The sequence below is a fragment of the Pygocentrus nattereri genome, chromosome 25 (assembly GCF_015220715.1).
Source record: "Pygocentrus nattereri isolate fPygNat1 chromosome 25, fPygNat1.pri, whole genome shotgun sequence".
NCBI lineage: Eukaryota > Metazoa > Chordata > Actinopteri > Characiformes > Serrasalmidae > Pygocentrus > Pygocentrus nattereri.
In genome coordinates, this window is record NC_051235.1 from 19895277 (window position 1) to 19919759 (window position 24483).

Here is a 24483-nt window from a genome sequence, read left to right on the forward strand (position 1 = left end):
CACACAGTCATGTCTGCTTTATCCTGTCTAACATTTTCCTCTCTGTCTGACTTCCATGGTGTTCTGAATGGTTAGTTTAATGCAGTCCCTCTGATCACACTTTCTCCTTCAGTTTCATACATTTTATGTGGCACGACGTCATATGATGCATCAGTTGTTAACATTTTCAATTAATGTCTTGATTCAAATGAATCAGCTTATGATTTCCATAATAGTAGCAATTTATAGATGATGGAAAATTGGAGCTGTGATTGTGACATTTCTGAAATGCTGTCTCTTACTGTTCTTTTTTCAAGCATGCTTCAGAATAATCAGCTGAAGACCGTTCCTAGTGCTGCCCTCAAGAACCTTCATGCTCTGCAGTCTCTGTGAGTAAAACAGAAACACTAGTGTTGTTATATTATGTCATTACATATTGAGATGGTGATAAGTTTTGCAGTGTACCAAAAAACACAATAAATAATGTGACAGTGCAGAATTGACATGCATTAATTTGATTGTTTTTGGGTATGTTGATTCATCAAAGCACGCACAGAAATAGCTGTGATTAAATAAGATGTAAAAACACAGTAAAAAATGTTGGATAGGGGTCTAGTTTACATATTGCAAGCTTGTGTGGTGTTAGTATTGAAAAATACATATTCATCTGTCTCATGTTGCATCAGTGTATGACCGCACCTCCATATCGGTGACCAGAAGAGTTCAAATATATTCTGTGTACTCTGATGTGAGAACAACCATCATAAAGCACAATTGAAAATTCTTCTGTATTATATAAACTAACCAACAAGGCAAGGTTTAATTACTTCATTGTTTAAACATTAAGATCACTAACATTAACTTATTCAATGCAGAAGCCATCAAAACTGATCAAACGGAACAACACAGTTGCCACATGTAACCCTGTGGGGATTAAGAAGCTAAAGCAATGCCACCAGATCTCACTCACTCTCATACAGCTTTTCTTTGCTCGATCTGTTTGCCCGTCCTGAGATGAAGCAGCAGACATCAGTAGCCTACTTTCAATAATGCTCAGATTTTCACCAAAGCAAGTTGTGCTGGAAGATCCAATAACAACCCATTTTTAGTTTCTTGGCGGAGGCAGATAGATTTTGTTTTAAAATGTCCTGGAATTTCGAGTCCATTATGCCATGTACCCGAACGAGGTTCCCAGGGCTGTTAGAAGAAAAACAGCCACACAAAAACAGTGGGCACCAGGTTCTTTTCAGTGTAGTCATCGCCCTGAGTGTTTGTTGCCAAAAAGCTGTATTATCGTTTCATCTGACCATAGAACACATTTCCAGTCAAAGTTCTATGAGCGTTTAATCTACAGGTGCTTGCATTTGTGGTTTGAAGACAAGAAAGGCTCTTTGCTGGTGTGCCCTCCAAATAATCTTTTGGCATGGACGTGTCTGGTGGTAGTTTTGGAGACTTGCTGCTTATTTTATGTAATTCTCCAGCAGTGATCCTTGGGGATTTTTGTTGTCTCGCTTACTGTCCACTGTGGGGGTAAAATTAAATTACAGTCCTGGTCTGGGCGAGTTTGTCACAGTTCCTGCTGATTGCAAATTTTTAATTATTGTCCTAACTGTGTAGATACAGGCATTTTCAGGCAAATAGCTATTTTTTACAGCCACTCCCTGATTTATGAGGTCAACACACTTTAATTTGAACTATGCTCTCTTGTCTTTCCTATATTTAAGTGGCTAAAAAAAAAAGAGTGACTAAGGGGATTTGACCCCTGTGTCACTTCAAATCTATTCCCCAGTGAAACAGGAAGTTGTGGATAAATGCTTAGAAGTGTCTAGACACTGATCAACTTAAAGTAAAATATGTATAAACAAAGTATTTTAGTTTTGTTTCTAAGAATTTTTAGGGGTGCGAATAACTGTGGCACATATGGGTTTGTTACAAGTTATTATTTGTGGATGAGAGATTATCTCATCCAGAATAATTTTACTTTAGTGAAAGTTTGGATTTTTCTTATTTTTTAAGTGTGAGATTTAGCTAATTCACCAAAAGCCCCTTTTACTCCTCTTTAACAGGGGTGCCAAAAATTGAGGCAGGGACTGTATCTTAGCTCATTGTCTGATAGGAAACAATGGACTGCACTGTTCTTTGTGCACACTCAGACAAATATCCCCATAACACAGACTTGTGTGGCATCAGAAATAGTTTCTATTTTTCTCAGTTGGTTGAGATAATATGAGCACAAACACTCATCTTGCGGAGCTAATAGCAAAGTTAGAGAATTCATCAACATCAGCAGACCATTCTAGTTTACATTAATTCATCTCCATAATCGTTTGTCTAAATTTACATTATCATTCCAGCTTCATAGGGAATTTTGTTCATGTACTCAGGCGTGTGTGAATGTGGGAGCTGGTCCAGCTGTGTGTTTGGAAAAAGCAGCTCAGAGGCGTTATCACCTAGCCAGACAGCCCCCCCCGAACCCCCCCTCCCCCTTTTCCCCTGCGCACTTAGCTTTTTTTTTGCAGATGTGTTTCCCCGCAGGGCTGGGGCCGGAGCTCTGGACCTGAACTAATGTGTTCTGGCACATTCGGCCCAGGCTTGGACCAGAACTTTAAGAGCTAGCTGTCAATCAACACGCCTTCTGCCCTTACGCAGAGACTAGTGTGGGTGGGAGAGGCAGAAGGAGAGGGGTATACAAACTGTTATTAGAGAGAGTAAGAGAGAGAAAAAGGTAGGAAAGAGAGATAGAGAGAGAGAGAGAGAGAGAGAGAGTAAGAGAGGGGCAGTCCCTCAGGAATGTTGTCCTGTCCCCCCCAAATCCCACGACACCCCCCTCCCGCCCCCAACACCCCAGGCTGGCTTCTCTAATCACTCTGCTAAAAAAAAAAAAAATTACAGCGACATCATTGTACATAACAGTCAATAACATTAGAGCACTGATGTTTTCTGGACATTAACATAGATATGATAGACATTGCATATAAAAGAGGCAGAGACACATACAAAATAAACTAATTTTATTCTTTTAAAACTTTGATTATGATTGAAAATGGGTGCATTTTTACATTCAGACTGTCCAAGATATGTAGACTTTTGAGATGCGTTGATCTGATTACTACAATCAGACATCAACTGCATAGATTTTTGGATGTTAGAATTAATTATAAATCAATGAATTATAAATGCAGAGACTGCAAATTTTTGCCAAAGTAAATTTTTGGGGTATTTTCAAATGTAAAAATGCAGTAAATAAGCCATGTTTATTGTATTGTTTATACTTTATTACTGTGTAAATTATTTCTCAAGTTATGTTTATGTTGTGTTTTTTTAGAAGAAATTCTGAATTATTATACCAGAATAGTTTAATCAGATTTAATTTATATGAAATTTGACATTGAATCATTTCCTAACTGATCTTAATTAATTTCCACCACATCACTGTGATAGCCGAGATTTACAACTGTAATGGAAAAAAGTGTTAGTTGTAGCTAACGATAGCTCTACTTAATCTGTCATATTTTAGCACCACACCTCTACCTGCCAATCCCTCTCTCGCTTCAGCAGAAAATAAGTGTTCAGCTTCTTCCGATGGTGAGAGAGGCTTTCTACTGAAATGTTTGTGGATTATTTGAAGACAGTTCATGGTTTTGGCAGGGATGGCTTCCTAAACCACAATCCTAATTTCACAGCTGCCTGTCCGCTAAAAATGTCGTTCATGTCAACAAGTTTGAAATTATGATTTGCTGAAGGATTTGTTGACCTAAAAGCCAGTATTGTGTCGAAAAGAGAAGTATACATTGGATCTGTTGCTGTAATTCTGTCTTTTACAGATTTAAAACAAATAAAGTGTTTACGGAAGTGTCAGCTGACGTGTTTATGGTGGAAGAAAATATGAAATTAGTGAGGTTAGATGATTTAAAGATAAGTGCCATCATTCTTCTGCCATTATTCTCTCTCTCTCTCTCTCTCTCTCTCTCTCTGTCTCTCCTTCCACTTTAACTGTGACTAAATATTTACTGCTGCCTTGTATCTGCACTCGTCTGCCATTTTATCAGGGACTCCTACAATACATGTATGGTCTCTATCGAAAAGCATAGTCAGTAGACTGAGCTGCTCTGGGGCAGCTGGACATGAGACTAAGGTTCTATGCCCAATACCAAGCTTTGGCTAGAGGCGTATAAATCCCCTCCAACTTTGGGATGTGTGGCAGTGGAACTGTGTTCTCTGGAGAGATGGAGCCCCTTCCAATACCTCTGGGATGAGTTGCAGTGGTGTTCGTGATCCAGAACTAATCATCCAGCATCAGCATCTGACCTCTCTAATGCTCTTGTGGCTGACTGCAATCAGATCCTCACAGCACTGTTTCAACATCTAGAGTAAAGCCTTCCCAAAAGGACCACACTGGTATCAGTGGATAGTCATTTTACAGTCAAATTGCACATTATGTTGATTTTCTAAGTGACAATAATTTAACACTTTCTGTACAGTCTGTAAAGTACACACACACACACACACACACACATTCACACTTTTCCTGTTTACCGTATATTTAGTGTTATTGCTCCACCGTGGAGTCTGAGAGTACTGCAATTTCAATATTCTGTATGTCCTGTACATATTGTAGTATTGACAATAAAAGCTGACTTGACTTGATTTGATGTGTGTATATATACCAATACAATTATTGCTTGAAAAGAAAATTGCTTAGATAATGTTTAGATGTGATCGATATTTCAAACCAATATTTGGTAATGTAGTTATTACACTCTGGAGCAGAACCTTTATGCCGACACTGGGCTAACGTGCTAAAATGTCTGCGTTTTATTTGTTTTACAGCATTTATAACCCTCTACAAATAACTGGTTGTATTTGTCTCTAATGTTAATTTTCAACATTTTTCAATTTTTTTATGTATTTTGTATATTTTATGTTAATGTATCAGAATCACCAGATTAGTGTATAACAAATATCCAATAACAGTACATCATTAATTAATGCACTGGATTTCAGAAGAAACAATCCAAGTTTGGAGACATATATGAACATGTACATACTACAGTACATATATCTTCTATGTGCTTGTTCATGTGTATGTGCTCTAAAGTGTGCAGGGCATGTCTAGATCTGTATGTTTCTGCCTTTAGCTATAGCTAACTGACTAATATTTCTACTAGAGCTACGTAAGTCGACTCAGGAATCAGGACTTTTACTTTCCGATTGCTTGTTCAGTGGTGTAAGGTAAAAATAGATGCTTTCCCAAACAGTACATAAGGCTACAGGCTACTTATTGTTGTTCTGTTTATTCAGCAGCCTTGTGCTGCTGTTGTGGTATAAACTCTGCTGTATTGGTGCATGTAGGCTGGTATGTACAGAGCAGGGAATTAAGTCTGCTTTAGTGTGCTGGAAGAGAAAGTGAGCCAGAATTCAAAGCAGGTGTCATGCTCATTCACCTTCTGTAAGAAATACCATGCAGTCCTGAAGTGAAAGCCACACCAAAAACACAGACACACACTCCGACACGTGCATGTGAGTAATTTTCTTTGTGCCAGTGCAAAGTTTCTTTCAGATCTCCTTTTCCAGAATGCTGAGAAAGGCAGGCTGTGTTGTTCTGCTAATCAAGGCAATGTTTAACTACTGCAGTTTGTACATTGTTCTGCATTGTGTTTGTTCAAGGTAGGAAATGGGTTTTGATTAGGGGAAAACTTGAAGGGTTCTGCACTCTGCTTAATGATAACCTTCAGGGCCACTGACTGCATGTAGGTGTGTGATCGTGTGTTTATGCATGTGCACTCATTTAACTCTCACTGAGGGTGTTAAAGGTCTCCAGTTTTGACTGTGACACCTTCAGCGATCCTTTGAGAATTATATTAAAACATATCATTCTCAAAAAAAAAAAAAAAAGAGACATAGACAAAGGATTCATTTCATGTTTGGCCTGTGCTTGGTGATGGTTAAAGGGGAATTCCACCAAAGTGTCAGCATAATTGAATGTTGAAGGTGTAACCGAAGTCATTTAGAGAGAGTTGATAAGAAATGCTCCATTCTAGAGAAACTGAGAGAGTCAGAATTGTTGACAGTGGTAATAGGAACCAGACATCTGAAATGTCTAATGCCTCTAAACCAACCCCAACCCCCCCCACACACACTACTGGACATTATTATGTGAAATGATAGTTGATATGCTGTCTGATGTCTAAGACTTGTTTCATAATAGTTTTGAGATAGGATTGTGGCCTAAAACATATTTGTAAATCCTTTCATGGCAGATAGGTACATGCAAAGCGTTGTAAGGCAAAATAGTCCTCAAAGAAGGCGTATTTTTTCAAATTTACTACTATTTTACCATCATCAACATTACATAATAAAAGCCTCAGAACGCCAGCTGAGGTTCACTGGTGTTTTTGAATAGTAAATAAGAATCCAAAATTCATCGTAGACATCATTACCTCTGGTTCCTATCTCCACTGTATAGAAACCTGAGTTGGTAAGTTTCCCTGTAGTGCTCCATTTCACATCAGGCTAGGTGACCACAAACTCTTGGACAGTAAAGTGTGTGTGTGTGGCATTTGGAGTTCCAACCCATCTGACTAGATTAATTACAGTTTCATGACCAAAATAGATGACATCATATTACAACCACATGTTTTACTCAACTGCAATATTATTGTGTTAATTTATTTCACAAAGCCTCTGTAACTGTCAGAGTCAGAGTCTTTTGGATGGTAAAGTTTGCGTGACATATGCAGTTCCATTCTGTCCCACTAGATTAATTAGTTTCATGACCAAATTAAACATGAGATTATACTACAACCACAGCTTTACAGAACTGCAATATTATTGTGTTCATTTATTTCACAAAGACTCTATTGGCACAGGCCTAGCTTTCTGTCATGTGGGGGGAACAGCATTTTCTACATAGTTATATGGAAAACCCCCCATTAGATTAGTATTATAAGTGTGTTTGTGTTTACCTTCATATTACTGAGTGCTCATGTTGGTTGGTTATGTGAACTGAGCTGATTATGAGCTGAATTCCTGCCTGAACAGAGCTCATAGCTCATGCTGGCCTTTCTGTTCAAACCACGTCAATTTCCATGATCAGTGAGAGTAAGCTGCAGTCCAGTCTGCCATTCATAAGCAGGATATCACCACTCCAGAATGACACTTGGGCAGAATGACACTGGAAAAAAAGTTGCATTGAAATGAATTAATTACATTTTTTAAACAAAAAAAGACCACGGCTTTTGAAAAACAAAAATTTATACAGAATAATTGTTCCCACAAGAAGCTAATGATCATTCTAGTAATGGACGGGGTGTCTTTAAAGGGAGAGAAGACAGTAGTTCATGGACAAAGTTGTCAAGTTAAACTTGCTCTCAGGGCTGTCAAAGTTAACGTGTAAATGACAAAGCTGTAATAAAGTTGTAATAACACATTAACACAAGAAATTATTATCTGCACTATTTTTTACTGCCATCAACACATCTTCCTAGTTTGGCCCTTTGAACTCTTTCGTAGTGCAGCCTGAAGCATGATGGCTGAAACATACACTATATGTTGCTTAGATGGGATTAGCTATTGTGGCCCCCTCGATCAAGTATAGCTTTAAAACGGCAGTTTTGTGCTAGTAAACTAACAAAAGCAAAAGCACAAAAGCTACAGTCACCATCGAGAGCCTCCACTGTAACAAGAATTATGAGCTGTGTGAACAAGAGTGAGAAGTCTACAGTCATGAAGGAGTTGGAACCATTGACTGTATGTATATAACGTGCAGCATTATATACATTATTTGAATATAATGTATATAATACACTTTATATTGTATGAAAATATGATAAAAAACTGTGTGAAAGAAAATCTCTTACATTCACAGTTTTGAGGGTTTTTTGCTTCTTCTGTGAAGTTGCTACTTTGGAGATACAAGGTTTTGTTCTGACAGCGGCAATATCCACTGTTGCTCTCACTGGATGTCGATGATGAACTCTATAAATTGTGTTCACCATCAAATCCATATGAACCCTCCGTTCTCATGATAAGAATGTTATTGAATTGCTGAAAGTAATAAATACAGTCTACTGAAGCTTATTTTATCCACTTGTATAGCTCTAGCCAAGTATGCAGCCTTTTAAAAGTCCAATTTGAGCAAAAATGTCAAATGCTATTGATCATGATGAACTACACAACATAATATGATTAAATCTTGTAATTGTTTGACCAGTTTGCTGCACAGCCCAAGCTGCTACATGTTTCTGTTGCGATATGCCTTCCAAAATGTTGAAAACAATGTGAACAGTGACAGCATGAAAACATTATTTTCCAAATTATGCATATTTGGTGATGCCTTTATTTATTCCAGCACTCTGAGGACTTTTATGATTGGTCAGGATGCTGTGATTAATTGTAGGGCTTATTTGCATATTGGATGTTTCTGCAATATCAGTATTTGAGAAGGCAGATGTCACAATAACAACAAATGTGTGTATTGCACAGCCCTAAGTATTATCCACCGTCCAGTTTCTCTCTGGATGGTTCATGTAGTGGAGAGGAGGAACCATGCTGGACGAGAGGCCAAGCACATCAGTGAACAGGCTGGTCAAAAGGAGGAGAGATTTATTTTTCTGGAACATGTTAATAGCACTTGGAGGTAGTTCATGTTGGAAATGATATTGCAGCAGCCCTGGATGTTCTGCACAGAGTTTTCATGGCCAGCAATAGTCCGTGGCATAGAACCATCTATGTTTGTTAGCAGAACATTAGCTGTGTTTCGTGCACGAGGTAAAATCAGTACTGTGAAATTCCTGAAGCATTTTTGGACATATAGCTAATGTTTTAAAAGCTTTTCCCTTCTTCTGAACACATTCCTCACCTCTGAGCTCAAGCGCCCATCTGCCAGTAAATACACAACTAGTGACTCAGACCTCTTTAAGTGCCTGCAGTATTTGCCACAGCTCAGCTTGCTTTGGCCACATGCCCTCAGGGGGGCCCTGTAAGGTGTGGCCCCTTTCTGGTAAGCCTGGCGTGAGGGCCACTGACCTGCCAAGATCAGAGGAAAAGGCCTGCTTTTCTTCAGCAGCACTGAGTCGAGTGTTAAACGATGTCTTAGCACCTAGCTGACAGCAGACACAGCAGCGTTGTTCCAAACACACATACCCACCTGATGGCGTATATGTTGTGGCCTGGGTGTGGAAAGGTGGGAGTGGGGAGATATATTTCTGTCTGTGTTCATGTGTATACTGGTCACATAGTTAATATATTAAAAGTGGTATGCATAATTTGGCAAAATTGATGAATATTCAGCAGTCTTATGAGTCGTATGAAGATGAAGCCATGGTAAAATCAGCACATATGAACTGAATTCTGCATTAACACACTTAGATATTTAAAATAGCAATTGTAAGAACCTGGTCTGGTTTAAACCAATGAGCTGACAATTATCGTCACGGTCTAAAAAAAAAAAAAAAACTCTTAAATTTTAAATACGAAGCAGAGAATGCAAAAAATATTCTTAAGTGAATGTAAAAGACACTTTGATCCAAGCAGTTTGGCAGCATTTTTACTGTTTCATAAATTGTGACATTTTCATCTGCTGTGATCAGTTGATGTAGAAAAATAAAAATTGGACCAAAGACTAAATGAAATATCTGGAATATATAATGATGGCCTACTAAATTTCTAAGATTATCTTTGACACTCATGATTAGCCCAGGTTAAAGCTGCACTATATAATACTTATGTAATATAAAAGTAAAAAAATGTTGGATTATCTGGGAGTTTTTCAGACTACATTGTATATGTTTACATATATGATAATATTACATATATGATAAAGTCATATGTTAATACATACATATGCCTTTTGTGTAGTACTGTCTCTGTCACCTAGCTCCATGTTTAGGTCTCAGAAGCAAAATCAACCTTATACTGATGAAAATATGATGATAATAGTAGGTCATTCACTTACATCACCAATTCTTCTTTCACTGTGTGATCAGAGGGGTCTCCAAATCTATAAATCCTTAAACCTTACGTAGTTTAGCTTTTAAACGGACATGGACATAATTAATTTGGTAGCTTTGGCTTAGTGTGACTCAGTAAAGCCTGAAAGCCGTAATGATCCACCATGTCCTCTGTCATTTTGCACATTGGAAAACATTCCTCAACTTGAATGATAAACCCGCCTACTTAAACAGGAACAGTTGATTATTGAAAAAGAAATAAAGTGAACATTTTTAACCAATAATTGTTATTGAGCAATTGTTTATGCCTTGGTTAATGGTAAATCATTTACATCCTTATTTCAAAAGCTTTTAAAACATTGGGCTCCACTGAACTCCGTTTGCCCACCGTTCTTAAGAAGAAATCTTTTCTTAAAACCCACTTAAGCAGTTTTCACAAACATTCTGACAGATTGTGGAATTTGTTCTTAGGTAAGAGCAGAATGTACACACACTCAAGAGCACAAATTTGCGAACAGTTCTGTGATTTAAGAACACACCGTGAATCTGACCTAGAACATTTCTTTGGACCTGGCTCAAGAACAGACTTAGGAACAAACTTAGGACTACATTGGTGAATGAAGCCCAATATCTTTTACATATACTATATGTGTTTGAATGGTGTGTTTCCTTGCTGTACCTTGAATCTCTTCAGTTTGCCTGCACATTAGAGGTGTAAAATGAACTCATCCTGACTTCAGCTAATATTAGATTTGCTCTGTAGATGAGAATTTGTCTTCATTCTGTGCTGAGGATTTTACAGTAGAGATCACTGTTGCCTTCTGTCAGTGAATATGATTACATGATCTCTTTTACAGGATGAAAGCATTTTATATCTGTCCCACATTTTTATTGAATTTGCCATTTCTCAGTATTTCTTTCTGTCTCTCTCCCACTCTCTCCCTCTCTGCAGGCGCTTGGATGCTAACCACATCACAGTGGTGCCAGGGGACAGCTTTGAAGGCCTGCAGCAGCTCAGGCACCTGTGGCTGGACGATAACAGCCTGACTGAAGTCCCTGTGGGGCCACTGCAGCACCAGGGCAACCTGCAGGCCCTCACACTGGCTCTCAACCGCATCACACACATCCCTGACAACGCCTTTGCCAATCTCTCCAGCCTGGTCGTCCTGTGAGTGACCCTGCATTTCGCACAGCTTTAGATAGAGAATTCAGCTGCAGTGCTTTACTGTTTAGCAGCTTTTTTATATGCCATGAATCTTTTATGATAAGCTTCACATTTACTCCATACAGTACTGTGCAAAAGTCTAAAAAAAAGTATATTTTTTTAAGGTCAGGAAAAAGGGGTAGAAAACATACTCATAAGAAATTACGCAGAAGCCTCAGTAACTAAAAATAATATATTTTTTCAAGATTTAGTGTGGCCATCCTTTGCTTTTATCACAGTTTCTATTCCTTTTGTGAGACTTGCTTTCAGTTTTAGACGTTGGTTGCATTTTCTGCTTCTCACAATCCAAGTATTACCAAACACATTCAATGTCAAGGTCTAGAACAGGGGTTGGGAACCCAAATGTTAAGAGCCATTTTGCTCTTTTAACAAAAATCTAACCACCTTGTGAGCCACAACATTTTATGTCCATTTTATTGAAGTAACATTTTACAGTCTTGGCTGAAAAATGTCTTAATACGTGCAAGCTGATGTCCGAATGTAGATGAAAAAAATATAAACCAATGAATTTATTGTTAAAACTGTGTTAGAATAATCAGCAGAGCTTTATTTTACTGCAAAGGAGGATTATTTTATTTTTACCTAAAATTCAAATTCTGCTGTGGAGCCACAAGAAGGCAGTAATAGAGCCACATGTCGCCGACCCCTGTTCTGGACGCAGCAGCTTCTTTGTTGACCTGGTCTACCAGCTCTTAAACAATGGTAGAAATCCCATTTTTTGAACTTCAGTTGTAAAATCTATTGATTTTTTTTTTTACTTATTGTCCTTTGTCTTTCCTCTTCCTTAAGCAAGTGTATTATCTTGCATATAATCTCAGAAATATCTCCTAAAAACATGTACTTGTTGTTTGTATTGATGAGAGATTAAATACAGGAAGGTGGTCTCTGACTTTTGTGCAGTACTGTATATACACTTTCATCAGTTGCTGGATAAAATCTGGGAATTGATGATTAATATTGAAGCATGGATACTTCTGTTCTTGATTTCCTTTAGAGGATTCTTACAGAAAAATGTCAATACAAAGTGTTTTCTTTAACCAATAATTGTAACACTTTTGTCTTAATGAGATGACAGAAAAAAGTTAACTATAGTAGATAAAAGTAGGACAGGAACATGTACACATATACACATCAGCCTAAAATGTAGTTGTTTGTAGTTGCTTTTAAAATACCTGTTATTTCTTGAAAAGCACAATTTCACACTAATAGCATGGCACATGTAAGCTTGTAATGGACGTATTACTTAAGACTAATGCAATTTTTAAAACTTTTTAAGTGCAAGGTTTATTGGGGTGCTCAAGTGACTTGTTATCAAATCAATAAGGTGGCCTTTGGTAACAAGGTTGGAGATCCCAGTATTCAAAATTCACTTCAAACAAGGCACTCTAACAAGTGTTATGATTAAAGATAAGATTATAACTCTTTTCCAGGGAAAATACATGTAAAAATATTTACAGAGGCTGTGGTAACTTGCTCTTCTGCCCTAGCCTTTATACCATTTTTATATATTTCCCTGGAAATAAAGGCAATTGTAATTTTTTATTTCATGCCACTCTAATGTCATCCATCCTTAATGATATCTAGACTCCTTTTTTCTCCAAGTTTTGGTTGTGAACCTATTAGGGCAATTGTCATTGGTGGTACATGATAGAGATAAACTTGTAGAAGAAGTAAACCTGCCCTTTATGTTTGGCTCCATGACTGTACACATTTCAAATGTACAGTTCTACAGTGAGTCTGTGAAGGTTTTATTATTTATGACTACTTTTTAGTCCAACCCTGTTGCGGCTGGATGATGTGATGCCGTCTTCCAGTTTGTGTCAGTCAGCACTGCTGTAGGTGTGCAATGTCTTTAGCACTCCCTCCGCCCTCTGATAATCTCTTCACCCTGTTCCTGATTCCCCTACTGTGTCTTTTATCACACGTCAGTTAAATCCATCAGCGTCCTGCGCAAACATGTGGCCTAGGTCGCTCATAAAACACCCACACGCACGTGCACACATGCACACACTCCCAGGCACATGCACACACACACACATACACACACAGGTAAACTGTTGTGTTGACAGGCTTTTTGGAAAAGAGTGAAGGGAGAATCCAAAATGTACCCAAGTGCCTTGCAACCTCAAGCAAGAAACTAGAGCCCTCAAGTCTGTTTCTCTCTCTCTCTCTCTCTCTCTCTCTCTCTCTCTCCCTCTCTCCCTCTCTCTCTCTCTCTCTCTCTCTCTTTCTCTCTCTCTCACTCACTTTTTCTGGAAGCTTCTCTGTGGGTCTGATTTACCAATTACATTCCTTCTGCTGGAAAATATTTGTCTAAGGAGTGGAGGCCAATTAATCCGTTAAGTAGGTTGAACAAACAGGCAGACGTGCACGAGTGCTGATGAGTTCTCCGCTCTGAGACCGCCCGAGCACTCCGCTGTTTGGGTTGGGGTTCTGCTGAGCCATGCTTCTTTTTTAATGACTGGAAACTCACAGGAAAACAGACATCTGTAGTCATCTCAGAGGTGATAAATAGTGTGTTTGTATATTAATGCAGTCAGGTCTGAAACACAGGAATGCTTCTTCAGGTATCCTTGATAATTCCTTTTTTGGTTCGCGAGGCAGCGTAGCCAGCTTGTTATAGTGCACATTCGCGTTGATCTACGTCAGGCATGAATAGGAACTGAAGGCCTAAAAGGGATACTCTAGCGTTTTTCAACCGTATGTATATTTTCTGTAACTTTAGAGTATTGTTGATTACGATGGACAGACACTTCCCCCTGTGCTTGCTAAAGAGTAGAAAACCTGTTGACGCTAAACCTACTAATAATAAAAACCATTAGGCAGTTGCAGAATTCCATGAATAAACATTTGAAACTACAGCACTGACACCGAGACAATGCAGTTCTTTGGAATAAGACATGAGAAAATTTCAAAGCTGTTCTTATGAGCTTTTATCCAGATTTCGGACACGGGAGCTACGCAATAAAAGAAAAAGTTCGGGTTACGTTCACTTTTCTTAAGGCTTTTTGGTATCCATGCATGCATCACTATGTTGGTAACATATTACCACAATAATTCCATCTGGAGAACTAGTTTTACCTCTGAAAAAATGAATTAAACAGATTTACAGCTCTATTTGATTCATGAATTCATGGCAACACTCTACAAAAATACGCTTCACAGGCAAAATTCAGCAAATGTCTGTTAACGTCTACTATGTTAACAGGCTTTCAGCTCTTTCAAAAGTAGTGCTCAGAAATGATCATCCCTGGTAATTGACTACACATGCAACAGATAGAGATTAGATTGAAAATGCTGGAGTATTCCTTTAAAAGGAACTTGTACTTCATTATAATCTATCTTATAAATGATGACTGGCATTGATGACTCTCTTTCAGGCACCTGCACAATAACAGAATCCAGGAGATTGGGAAGAACTGTTTCAATGGCTTGGACAACTTAGAGACACTGTGAGTTGCTATCAAGAATTTAATTTAATTTAATAGATCATCATCCTATGGAGAAAATTGAATCCCTTATTTCACATTGATAGCAGTTTTAGATTATAAGAAATCCAAAAAATGGAAATGTAAAGGTACATAGCCAAAGTTTCTTTGGTTTGAATGAAGATGTTGAAGGGCTATAGTAACTTTGCTGCTGTTGCTCTGGCACCCTCTACAGCCAGGCTTAGGAAGGATATGACCAACCACAGTGTTCCTATCAGTCAATCAATCAATCAATCAATCAATCAATCAGTCTGTCATTCAATCTGTTGGTCACTAAGTGAGTATATAACGTGAATCTGTACAGAAGCTGCTTCAGTGTGATAGGCATTCACAGCCTAAACAGTCTCTGATTTATCATCATTTTAAAAACACTATGATGACACTTTGAGTTTACATCAAACCAGCCAACAGACAGTCATTTGTATATGTTTCTTTTCATGCTACTTGGCTTGTGTATATGAGGCACCAGTAGTGTTTACATTGATGTTGGATGTAGTTACTCCAGCACACAGCTATTGGCATCTATTCTCAATGTGTTACTGTGGCTGTGTCTTCTTCTATACAGAAGATATGCCTCCTGTTTTTCCCTCTTGGCTTGTGTCCTTCAAGGAGAATGTCTAATTTAACCTTTTGTCCAAGGAGCTGAAAGGCTGTCTATTTATTAACGTGAAAATTCGAGAGTGCTAATGAAAAACATAGCAAGCCTGTTTAAATCCCATAACTGGGCCTCCTCGCCCCCCACATATCTATCTTTTTCTGTCCCCTTCAGCGAGTGGAGGAAGGGGAAGGGGAAGACAGATAGCTATCGCTGACTCTGCTTTATTTACTCTGGCCGCAATTAGGGCAGGAAAAGGACACGCCAACGTCCTCTGTCCCTTGAGGGGGCAGTCAGACAGGGGACGGTGGGCATTAACTCGGGAGAAGGAGGCAAAATGCCAGAGAGTATCTTGTGGCAGCTAAGATAAACAATAACACAGCAAGGAGTTGAACTGACCGTCTCTTCATACTTATTGCTATACTGGTGGTGATGTGAATACCTGGCAGTGTGTGTAGAGGGACACAGGGTTTTTCATCCAGCCTGTCATTCTGAAACTGGCTGTATATCAGATGTAACCCAACTGCATCTAATTTACTTCAGGCCAATGTCAGATTTCTCAAAACTCCTAAAATTTATTGTCCTAAAAGTTATTGCTGTTTAAGTATATTTTCACCCAGTTTTTCTCCTCATTGGCCAGTTCCCACCCACTAGCTAGGTCTGAGGTCCACACAGTGCTAAGAGAAAACACTAGCATGTGCTTCTGCTAAGACCATTGAATCTTGCCACTAACGCAACATCACCCTCAACATGCTTGGAGGAGAGCACTAACTGCCAGTTCTGTTACGTTAGCTAATAGATGCTTGTGTTGGGGACAGTCAAGGTAATCCCATCAGTGCTGGGGGGAGAGGGAGTGCCATCCTACTCACCCACCCAGGAAGTGCCTCTGTCCTTGACAATGTCACAGCCATCTGTATGCGGGAGTACCTACTCTCTCTGGGTGGGTAGGTGACACAACAAAATTGGCAGTTAATGTTCTCCTCTACTTATAGCGAACTGTTCAATGATGTTGCATTTGCAGCAGTTTAAAAAGATGCAGAGGCTGACTGAAAGTTCTGGCCCTCAACCATCATGCTAGCCCTCACCTTCCAAGCTTGGTAGTATCAGGTGATAGGGGGATGATCCAACTACTGGTGGAAAATTGGCCTAACTAAATAGAGGTGTAAAGGGTTAATAAAAAAGACAATGGCAAAAATGTAAACAAACACACTGTACACACAGCAATAAAAATCCACAGCATGTGCACTATTGAGACATACGAATGCTAAGGATTTGAGGTGCTCTTTACCGCTGTAGTGGTATGCCTCTTCACACTGCATAAACCCTCAGTGAATCATAGGGAACCATTCAGAAAACCAAATTCATAAAATGCATTTATTGCTGCTGGTGCTCTCAGCTTGCTCATTACAGCAAAAACAGCACTTTACAACATTGGCTAAAAAGCATTATACAAATAAAGTTGAGTGGATAGGGGTACCCATTTAGAGCAGCTATGCTTGTGGTTATCCTACCAATGGGATACAACCAAAGTCTAGCACTGAAGCTAATGCCTGAGAAGCAGCATCTTAGATGGATTTCAGACTGCTCTGGTGCTGCATTAGAATTAGGGTTACACCTAGAATAGGCAGTAAAGCAGCTGCTGAGCTCAGTGAGGTGTGTTGGCCCTGCTTATGTTATATAATCACACTTTTTATCACACTACTTTATGCTTATGCTTCTCAGAGACCTCAACTTTAACAACCTGAAAAGCTTCCCAGAGGCCATCCAAACTCTGCCCAAACTGAAAGAACTGTAAGTACTCTTTCTTCCATTGTTCAGTGTGTGTGTGTGTGTGTGTGTGTGTGTGTGTGTGTGTGTGTGTGTGTGTGTGTGTGTGTGTGTGTGTGTGTGTGTGATTTTAGAGGAAATTGCAGAGTGTAAGGGGTTGACCGCATTACCTCACAGATCAAAAGATAGCAGATTGTCTTTGCCTCTCTCTGACAAGAGACAAAAGAAACAAAACGTAGGTGTGAAGCAGGTGGGAGTTTATTCAGGCCAGGTGCACATGACCTGCCCACCTCTTCACAACCTGTCCATCACTCTGAAAGAATGGGGGCGGGAAAAAGAAACTAAAGTACCACTGTGATCATGACATTTGTAGAGTAAAGACAATTACAGTGTTGCGTCGGCCTAGAAAATACAAAATATCCTTACTGTCACAACAAAAGCTTGTACCTCTGAAATGGTGACTTTATAAAGGTAAGAACAACAGCTCATAACTTTTGTAATTTAATGTAACAAGTTTTTATTCCAAGTAATTCTGGAGCATTTCTGCTGAACTACTTGTCATGAAGTGTGATACAATGTCAAGCACAAAAGGAATTTCCAAATCACATAAAAATACAAATGAACTTGTTATAATATGACTGCCAGGATATATAGTTGCACTTTATTATTTCTATACTTGAATTAATAAACCAGTGGCTTAAAATTAGATGTGAGTAAATAATATTTATTGCGTTATGCTAAATTGTCGCATTGCTTCACAATATGCTTTCATGTTGATAGGGCTGACTGCATTTTTCATTACAAAGAGAGCATAATAGTCCTGTTTAGATTCGATTTATTACCCTAAGTAATACAATTATACCGTATTATTGTCATGCAAGCTAATAGCAATTTATCTCACAAGGAATTTTAAAACATTACAGAGCTAAGAAACCTTTTTTTTACTCACTCTTCCATATTTAAATTACTTGTAATCTTTGCTAAGCCATAATGTCCTGGGTCTCTAATGGTATGAACAATCAAATCCCAACTATAATTCATGTATTTTATTTAATTGGCTCAGCTTGTCTTAATATGAAGAGAGAGGACACTGGACATCATTTTGCTTTTTGCTAATTCTACCACATTTTTCAGAGAAGTATTGATGTTTTTCCCCAGTATTTAAGTGACTTCACAGGCCTTTACTTTGCTCCAACTGTGAGTCAGAGTGCCATCTAGTGTTTGTAAGTGGTATTGCTGGATGACTCATCTGTGGAAAATTTGATCAATAAGAATCTATTCCAAGAGCTGTGTGAGTCTCAGGGATGCTATCGGTGGACTTACAATAGCCATTTTAATTTAACTTTCTCTGTTTTTCTTTTACAGTGGCTTTCATAGCAATAATATAGCCATCATACCAGAGGGGGCTTTTCATAAGAATCCACTGCTTCGCACAGTGTAAGTTCATTATGAATTGTGGTATAATACTGTGGAAATAAAGGCACAAATGTGAATAAAATGACAAGCCTTCAGAAATTTTTATGAATTTATGAATATTCTCTGAATTTTTATACATTGTCTCTGTGTGTCTGCAGTCATCTCTATGACAACCCTCTCTCCTTCGTGGGGCGGTCAGCCTTCCAAAATCTGTCCGACCTGCACTCTCTGTGAGTTAGCATTTCAAGCATTTTACAAAATATTCTGTGTTTACATTTGTTATAGTCAGGCCTAGGGCTCAGCAATATTAGGAAAAAATTCACATTGCGATATTTCAGGGTCAGGACAGTCCAGGGTCATAGAGCCAATGAGGTGCAGACATGATAAACAATACAGAACCTCAAACAAGAACCAAACACAAGAATACAATACATACATCCAACAAACATATCCAACGAATCAAACAAAGACCAGCAACCGGACAGGGGAAAACACAGGGCTTAAATACATGAGGGTAAACGAGGGACAGGCAGAAACAGGTGGAGACAATCAGGGGTGGAGTCACGAAACAAGAGGGCAGGACTGATAACCAAAACAAAGCACATGGAAAGGACTGGGAGGGGCCAATCGTGACACACAAATGTATATAATATAGTTTATAATTTATATTTGAGGACAAGAAAGGAGTTAAACGTTTTCCCAGATTATTTTACAGGTGCAATAAAGACGTGTAGTAATAAATTCCTATAATATTCAGATTAGTTCGATATAACGATCGTATTCTTTCAGTACTCTTTATGGCTGCATGATGCATATGTGCCAGACATCTAAGTGCCAGTACTGTGATTATGTTGCTACATGTTGCAATTTCAGTTTGAGTTGCAAAATATTACAGCACATTATAGCACTGTACAGGCTTTTTCAATATCAATATTGTAAAGACAAATATCACAATAATGATTAACAAACTATATATTTTGTAGTCCTTATCTGTTTTAGTACAGAACATTTTTATACCTCTGATAGTCGTCTCGCACTTTCTTCAGGGAAGGATGAAGTTCATCTCCCACATGAAGTGACTTGAAACATTTTTTGTGTCATCATTTTAGTTATGATATTTGTTTTCATTGTATTTTGGAATACATGTTAATTGTGTGTGTGTGTGTGTGTGTGTGTGTGTGTGTGTGTGTGTGTGTGTGTATTTGGTGTATTTGGTTTAGAATGCTCCGTGGTGCCACTTTGGTGCAGGACTTTCCCAGCCTGACTGGAACAGGGAACTTGGAGAGCCTGTGAGTTTTAAACAAGACACCAGTGGGCTCTAATATAAACCTGTTATGTCTGCCTGATATGGACAAAAAAGCTTATGTAAAATACTTTATCCTGAATTGATTATAAAGCTATACATTGTGATTGTGATACAACTTGCAATATATCTAAGTAACTTGTCTAATATAAATAATATAATACAATATATCTAATTGACTTTCATTATTTGTGTCTGTAATGATTTCCATTAGAGGTCTCACATTAGCTTGTTAATTCAACCAAACACCATCAGAACATCCAGGATGCTCATGGCACATAGTAAAACATTTAGCAATTGGCTAGATGTTAATTTGCATATTGTAGTCCTGTGTGGTATCAGTAGTGTTAAAAGCCAGGTGGGCGATAATGATTAACAAACGGTTTATTGTGAGCACATACAGACCTCGATTCCAAAAAAAGTTGGGACAGTATGTGAAATGCTTTTAAAACAGAAAGCAGTGCTTAGTAAATTCTGTTTGACCTGTATTAAAATGAAATCAGTGTAAAATTGCAATATTTGATGTTTTATCTCACTTTTTTGTATAATATGCTCATATTTGATGCCAGCAAAGAATGCAGCAAAGTCACGTTTATCACTGCATTACATCACCTTACCTTTTACAGTCATGACTGATTGTATTAGTATTTGAATTAGGACTGGAAAATATTTGTGCTATATTCACAGCAGTTTGGGGGATATTAAATTAGTCAATATTCACAATATTATGGTAATATTGTGCATTATATATGTGCATATTAGGTGCATATAGTATGTCTTAGGCCTCATTAGCTAAATAGAAACCTCAAGTGATAATGTAGGGCATGTAAAAGTGTCCGAGTAGTACAGAAAACACCACCGTGCTGCTCTCAAGAGAGCAGGGAGCGGGAAATTCTGGAAAACTGCTCTTGATAAGAGTAGATCTACTGAGAGAGAGATGGGAGGGTAAACATTTAGTCACCAACTTAAGTTGCATACCCTGGAGTACAAGAGAACTATGACTTCATATCATTGAACTTTGTGTTCATCAAGTGAAAACAGACCTTGCTTACGTTTTATCAGTTTTTTTACTGTATTTTAGTTGTGATTGTGGTTAACATTTTGTATCTCAACACAATTTCTTTCCTTTCAAGCTCATTGCATCTACTGAAGGCTGTTTAGTCTGCATTCTGTCTCTTCTGATTGAAATAATAATAATAATAATAACAATAAACCTTGCAGAGATGTTACCTGGCTAAGAGGTTAATTCAGTAATATTTAGAGTTTAGGGGAGATCTTCGTATTTTCTGTCCAGCTTAAGTGTCCCTACAGTTTGGATGAGTTGTGAAATTATAAAAAAAGTATGAAAATATGGTTTTGTATAGTCATGATGGTTTAATTTCAGCGCAGAATTAAACAGTTATTTTTTTTTATACTCACCTTCTTGAGCAGAGCATGTGTAGCAGTCTGGATTTTGTACATAATTTAAAGAACGACATGAAAAAGTTTTTTAAAAGTTTCTCAGTACTATAGCATTAGAGTTAGCTGCAACAAACCTTGTCAAAGACAAATGGAGGAGAAAACCATAATGTAGGCTGTAAAAATGGAGATTGAGCATTGAGAATTGATTTAAAATCTTGCTACCCTGAATCAAAATCTAATTGTATCATGAGGTACCTAGAGATTCCCATCCCTAATATCCTTCAGCCTGTTTCTTATTGTATGAGAGACCAGTAGGAGAATTTTAAATATCCATGATCTTTATGCAAACAACAGTCTAATCAGGGGGAAGATACATTTTAAACTTAAAGAATTCTAGCAAGAACTTTGAACATATCTGTGTGTTCTCCAGCACATTAACAGGCACTAAGATCAGAGCCATACCTGAAGATCTGTGTGAGGACCTCTCTGTGCTCCGCACACTGTGAGTTACACGTGTGTTTGTTTGACTTCTGACTCCACATGCTGACTCTTCACACTCACATTATCATTTCAAACATATATTTACATTTAAATGCTTAGCTGTAAATAGAATATTAAGAAGCAGTTTCTTGAACGTGTGCACATGCACTCTTGGGCAGATAACATATTTTAACAGCTGCATTGTCATAAAATGACACGGCGGAAGCAGCTGTTCACACACTGACCTGGCACTCATAACTTTGAGAACCTCATGTCAATCAAACTGTAGAGAACACATAAATCATATGTCAGGCAGAACCCTAAGCAATCTGTAATTAAATGTCAGTCAAAAGGCCTGTAACACATAGTGGTTACTTCCCATTTATGACGCACAGTTACGCACAAACACACACACACACACTTCCTTGCACTGTTTTATTTTCTTTTTGAACTTAGAACCATTTTGCCAACTGTGGAGTTAGACCTCCGCATTTAACCCATCTGTGAAGTGAAACACCCACTTGCATGCACACTAGTGAACACACACGCTAGGGGGCAGTGGGCAGCCCTATCCACAGTGCCTGGGAGCAATTGGAGGTTAGGTGCTTTGCTCAAGGGCACTTCAGTCATGGACTGTCAGCTGAGGGGATCAAATCGGCGACCTTCTGGTCACAGGGCTGGTTCCCTAACCTCCAGCCCACGACTGCAAAGATATTTATTCTTTGCCAAAATGGGATAGATTTATTCCCTCTTAAATTATATTAATATAAAATAACCTTATGTATAACTTTGTGTACAAAATGTTTGAGTATAGCATAAAAACAACCAAAACTGCATGATGGTACTGATACATTTGAAGAGTATTTTACATGTCAGTAAATAATCAACCGCTATCTTAGGTTTCAAACCCCATTGTGCTCTCACATGTATTTATGCAGACACTCAAACTCACACTACTGTCTAATGGGCTGAAGTGCAGTGTGTTCTTCAGCAGGGGCACTGCAGAGCAAGAGCTGTGAGAAGGTTTAAACTCAGCTCTAATGACCTCCCAGAGGAGCAACACACACAGACATGCACTCAAACACATACACACTATAGAGCTGTGTTTGTGTGTCTGCGCATGAGGCTTATTTTATTTGTTGTGAATGACTCTTTTTCAATAAAGTTTGAGTTGCAAGTACTATATGTAATTGTATATAATGTGAAATATTAAATGTAATGTAATGAAATGTGCATGTGTGTCCCAATAGAGATCTATCCTACAATGAGATAGAAGAACTACCATCCTTTCAGGGCTGTGTGAGTCTTCAGGATGTGTAAGTATCTCCCTTTTTCTCTGTAGCAATATAATAATCTAGCCATATACATTTAGTAATGCACCAAAATGAAAATCAGTTGAAACCAGAACAAAATTTAGGAAATTTTGTGATTTGTTATTTCAAAAACTGCGGCTACCGATGGTGTAAATGTGCTAGCAGGGACTTTATTCTGTTGATTTGGTGTATTCATAGACCTTCAACAACTTGATTCAATCTAGAAGCAGGTAATATGGCGGAAATATCATATCATGACATTTTCATGATACATTACATGTATCATGATATTTAGATACACAGTGCACTAGTAGTGCCATAATTTTTAAAAAAGGTGCAAAAAACTCTGGACACAGTGATTTTTATTCAGCATTTTATATACTGTACTGCCCAAATCCAAATAAACAGGACTAATTATGATGTCTGTAATGTCGCAGGCAGTTATATGCAGGAGTGATATGTTCCGAAAAGCAAATTTCTTTCTCATGATAACAAAACAATGAAAGGTCATCATATTGCTTCCTCTACGTAATCTGCATATTGAGAAGTCCTTGGCTGTGGTATCTCCTCTTGATACTTTGCTTAAACTGTGATTACAGAATACTTGTCTGATGTGTTCAGCTGTTTGAAAGCATTTGCACTGACCAACACAGGAGAGTGAAATGGGACAAACGGCGTTTTAAATACCATTTCTTATTTTCATTACCATTGTAATCATTTGCAAAACCTTCAATTTTGACATTTTGCTGTATGACCTATTTCAGTGGTCAATATTTTGGTGCATCCATGCATCCTTAATATTCATTATTATATTCAGTCGTTTTCTTTTTTCATGTATATATATATTTTTATTTCTTAATTGGGTTCGTGACATCATGTTGCTTCTCTGTGTCTTGTGTAGAACCGTACAGCACAACCGCGTCCAGCAGATAGACAGAGACACCTTCCAGGGCTTGACCAGCCTCAGAGTGCTGTAAGGACACTTCTTGAGTAACATCAACACTGTAAACAGCTGTCTCTTTTGTTTTTCACTGTTGTATTGTTTGTGAATATTTAACTTTAACTATGTGTTCTATCACCATGCAGAGACCTGAGTAGAAATCAGATCAAGTTCATCCATCGAGATGCTTTCCTCTCTCTCAGCGCTCTGACCAACCTGTGAGTCCACTATAAGACCACTCTCCCTCAGTTAGAACAGATAATAAACTTAACGGACAATATTTATGTATAACTAATCATAATGTAAAGGCATAATTGGTGAAAAATCTTCACTTACCCTATTGAGCAGGCATTTCACCTTTTCAGGAGACTGAGGGGAGAAGCCCCCAAAACAAACAATAACTGAAAGAGGCTATCTGGAAGAGCAACACAAAAGAATAATCATTGGTCGCTGGCTTAATGCACTTATTATAAACAAGACTCATGCAATCAAATATTATTTATTTTATTTCAAGATTCTCTGTTCCTATATGATGTAAATGATCTGTTCCTATGGATGTATATATCAGGAAAAGAAAGCTGAAATTCTCATCTGTCCTCTCAGATTCATCTTTGACCTCAAACCCA

General features: G+C 38.2%; 1 protein-coding gene across 1 annotated transcript in view; it reads left to right on the plus strand.

The window, feature by feature from the left end:
- Window positions 1-24483, plus strand: part of lgr4 (leucine-rich repeat containing G protein-coupled receptor 4) — an 88820-nt gene that overhangs the window by 57680 nt on the left and 6657 nt on the right. The window contains exons 4-14 of the mRNA XM_017703516.2: window positions 297-368; window positions 10882-11097; window positions 14535-14606; window positions 16960-17028; window positions 18370-18441; window positions 18579-18650; window positions 19641-19709; window positions 21555-21626; window positions 22855-22920; window positions 23819-23890; window positions 24004-24075. Coding sequence (XP_017559005.1) covers window positions 297-368; window positions 10882-11097; window positions 14535-14606; window positions 16960-17028; window positions 18370-18441; window positions 18579-18650; window positions 19641-19709; window positions 21555-21626; window positions 22855-22920; window positions 23819-23890; window positions 24004-24075 — 924 coding nt within the window. The remainder of the gene's footprint in view (window positions 1-296; window positions 369-10881; window positions 11098-14534; window positions 14607-16959; window positions 17029-18369; window positions 18442-18578; window positions 18651-19640; window positions 19710-21554; window positions 21627-22854; window positions 22921-23818; window positions 23891-24003; window positions 24076-24483) is intronic.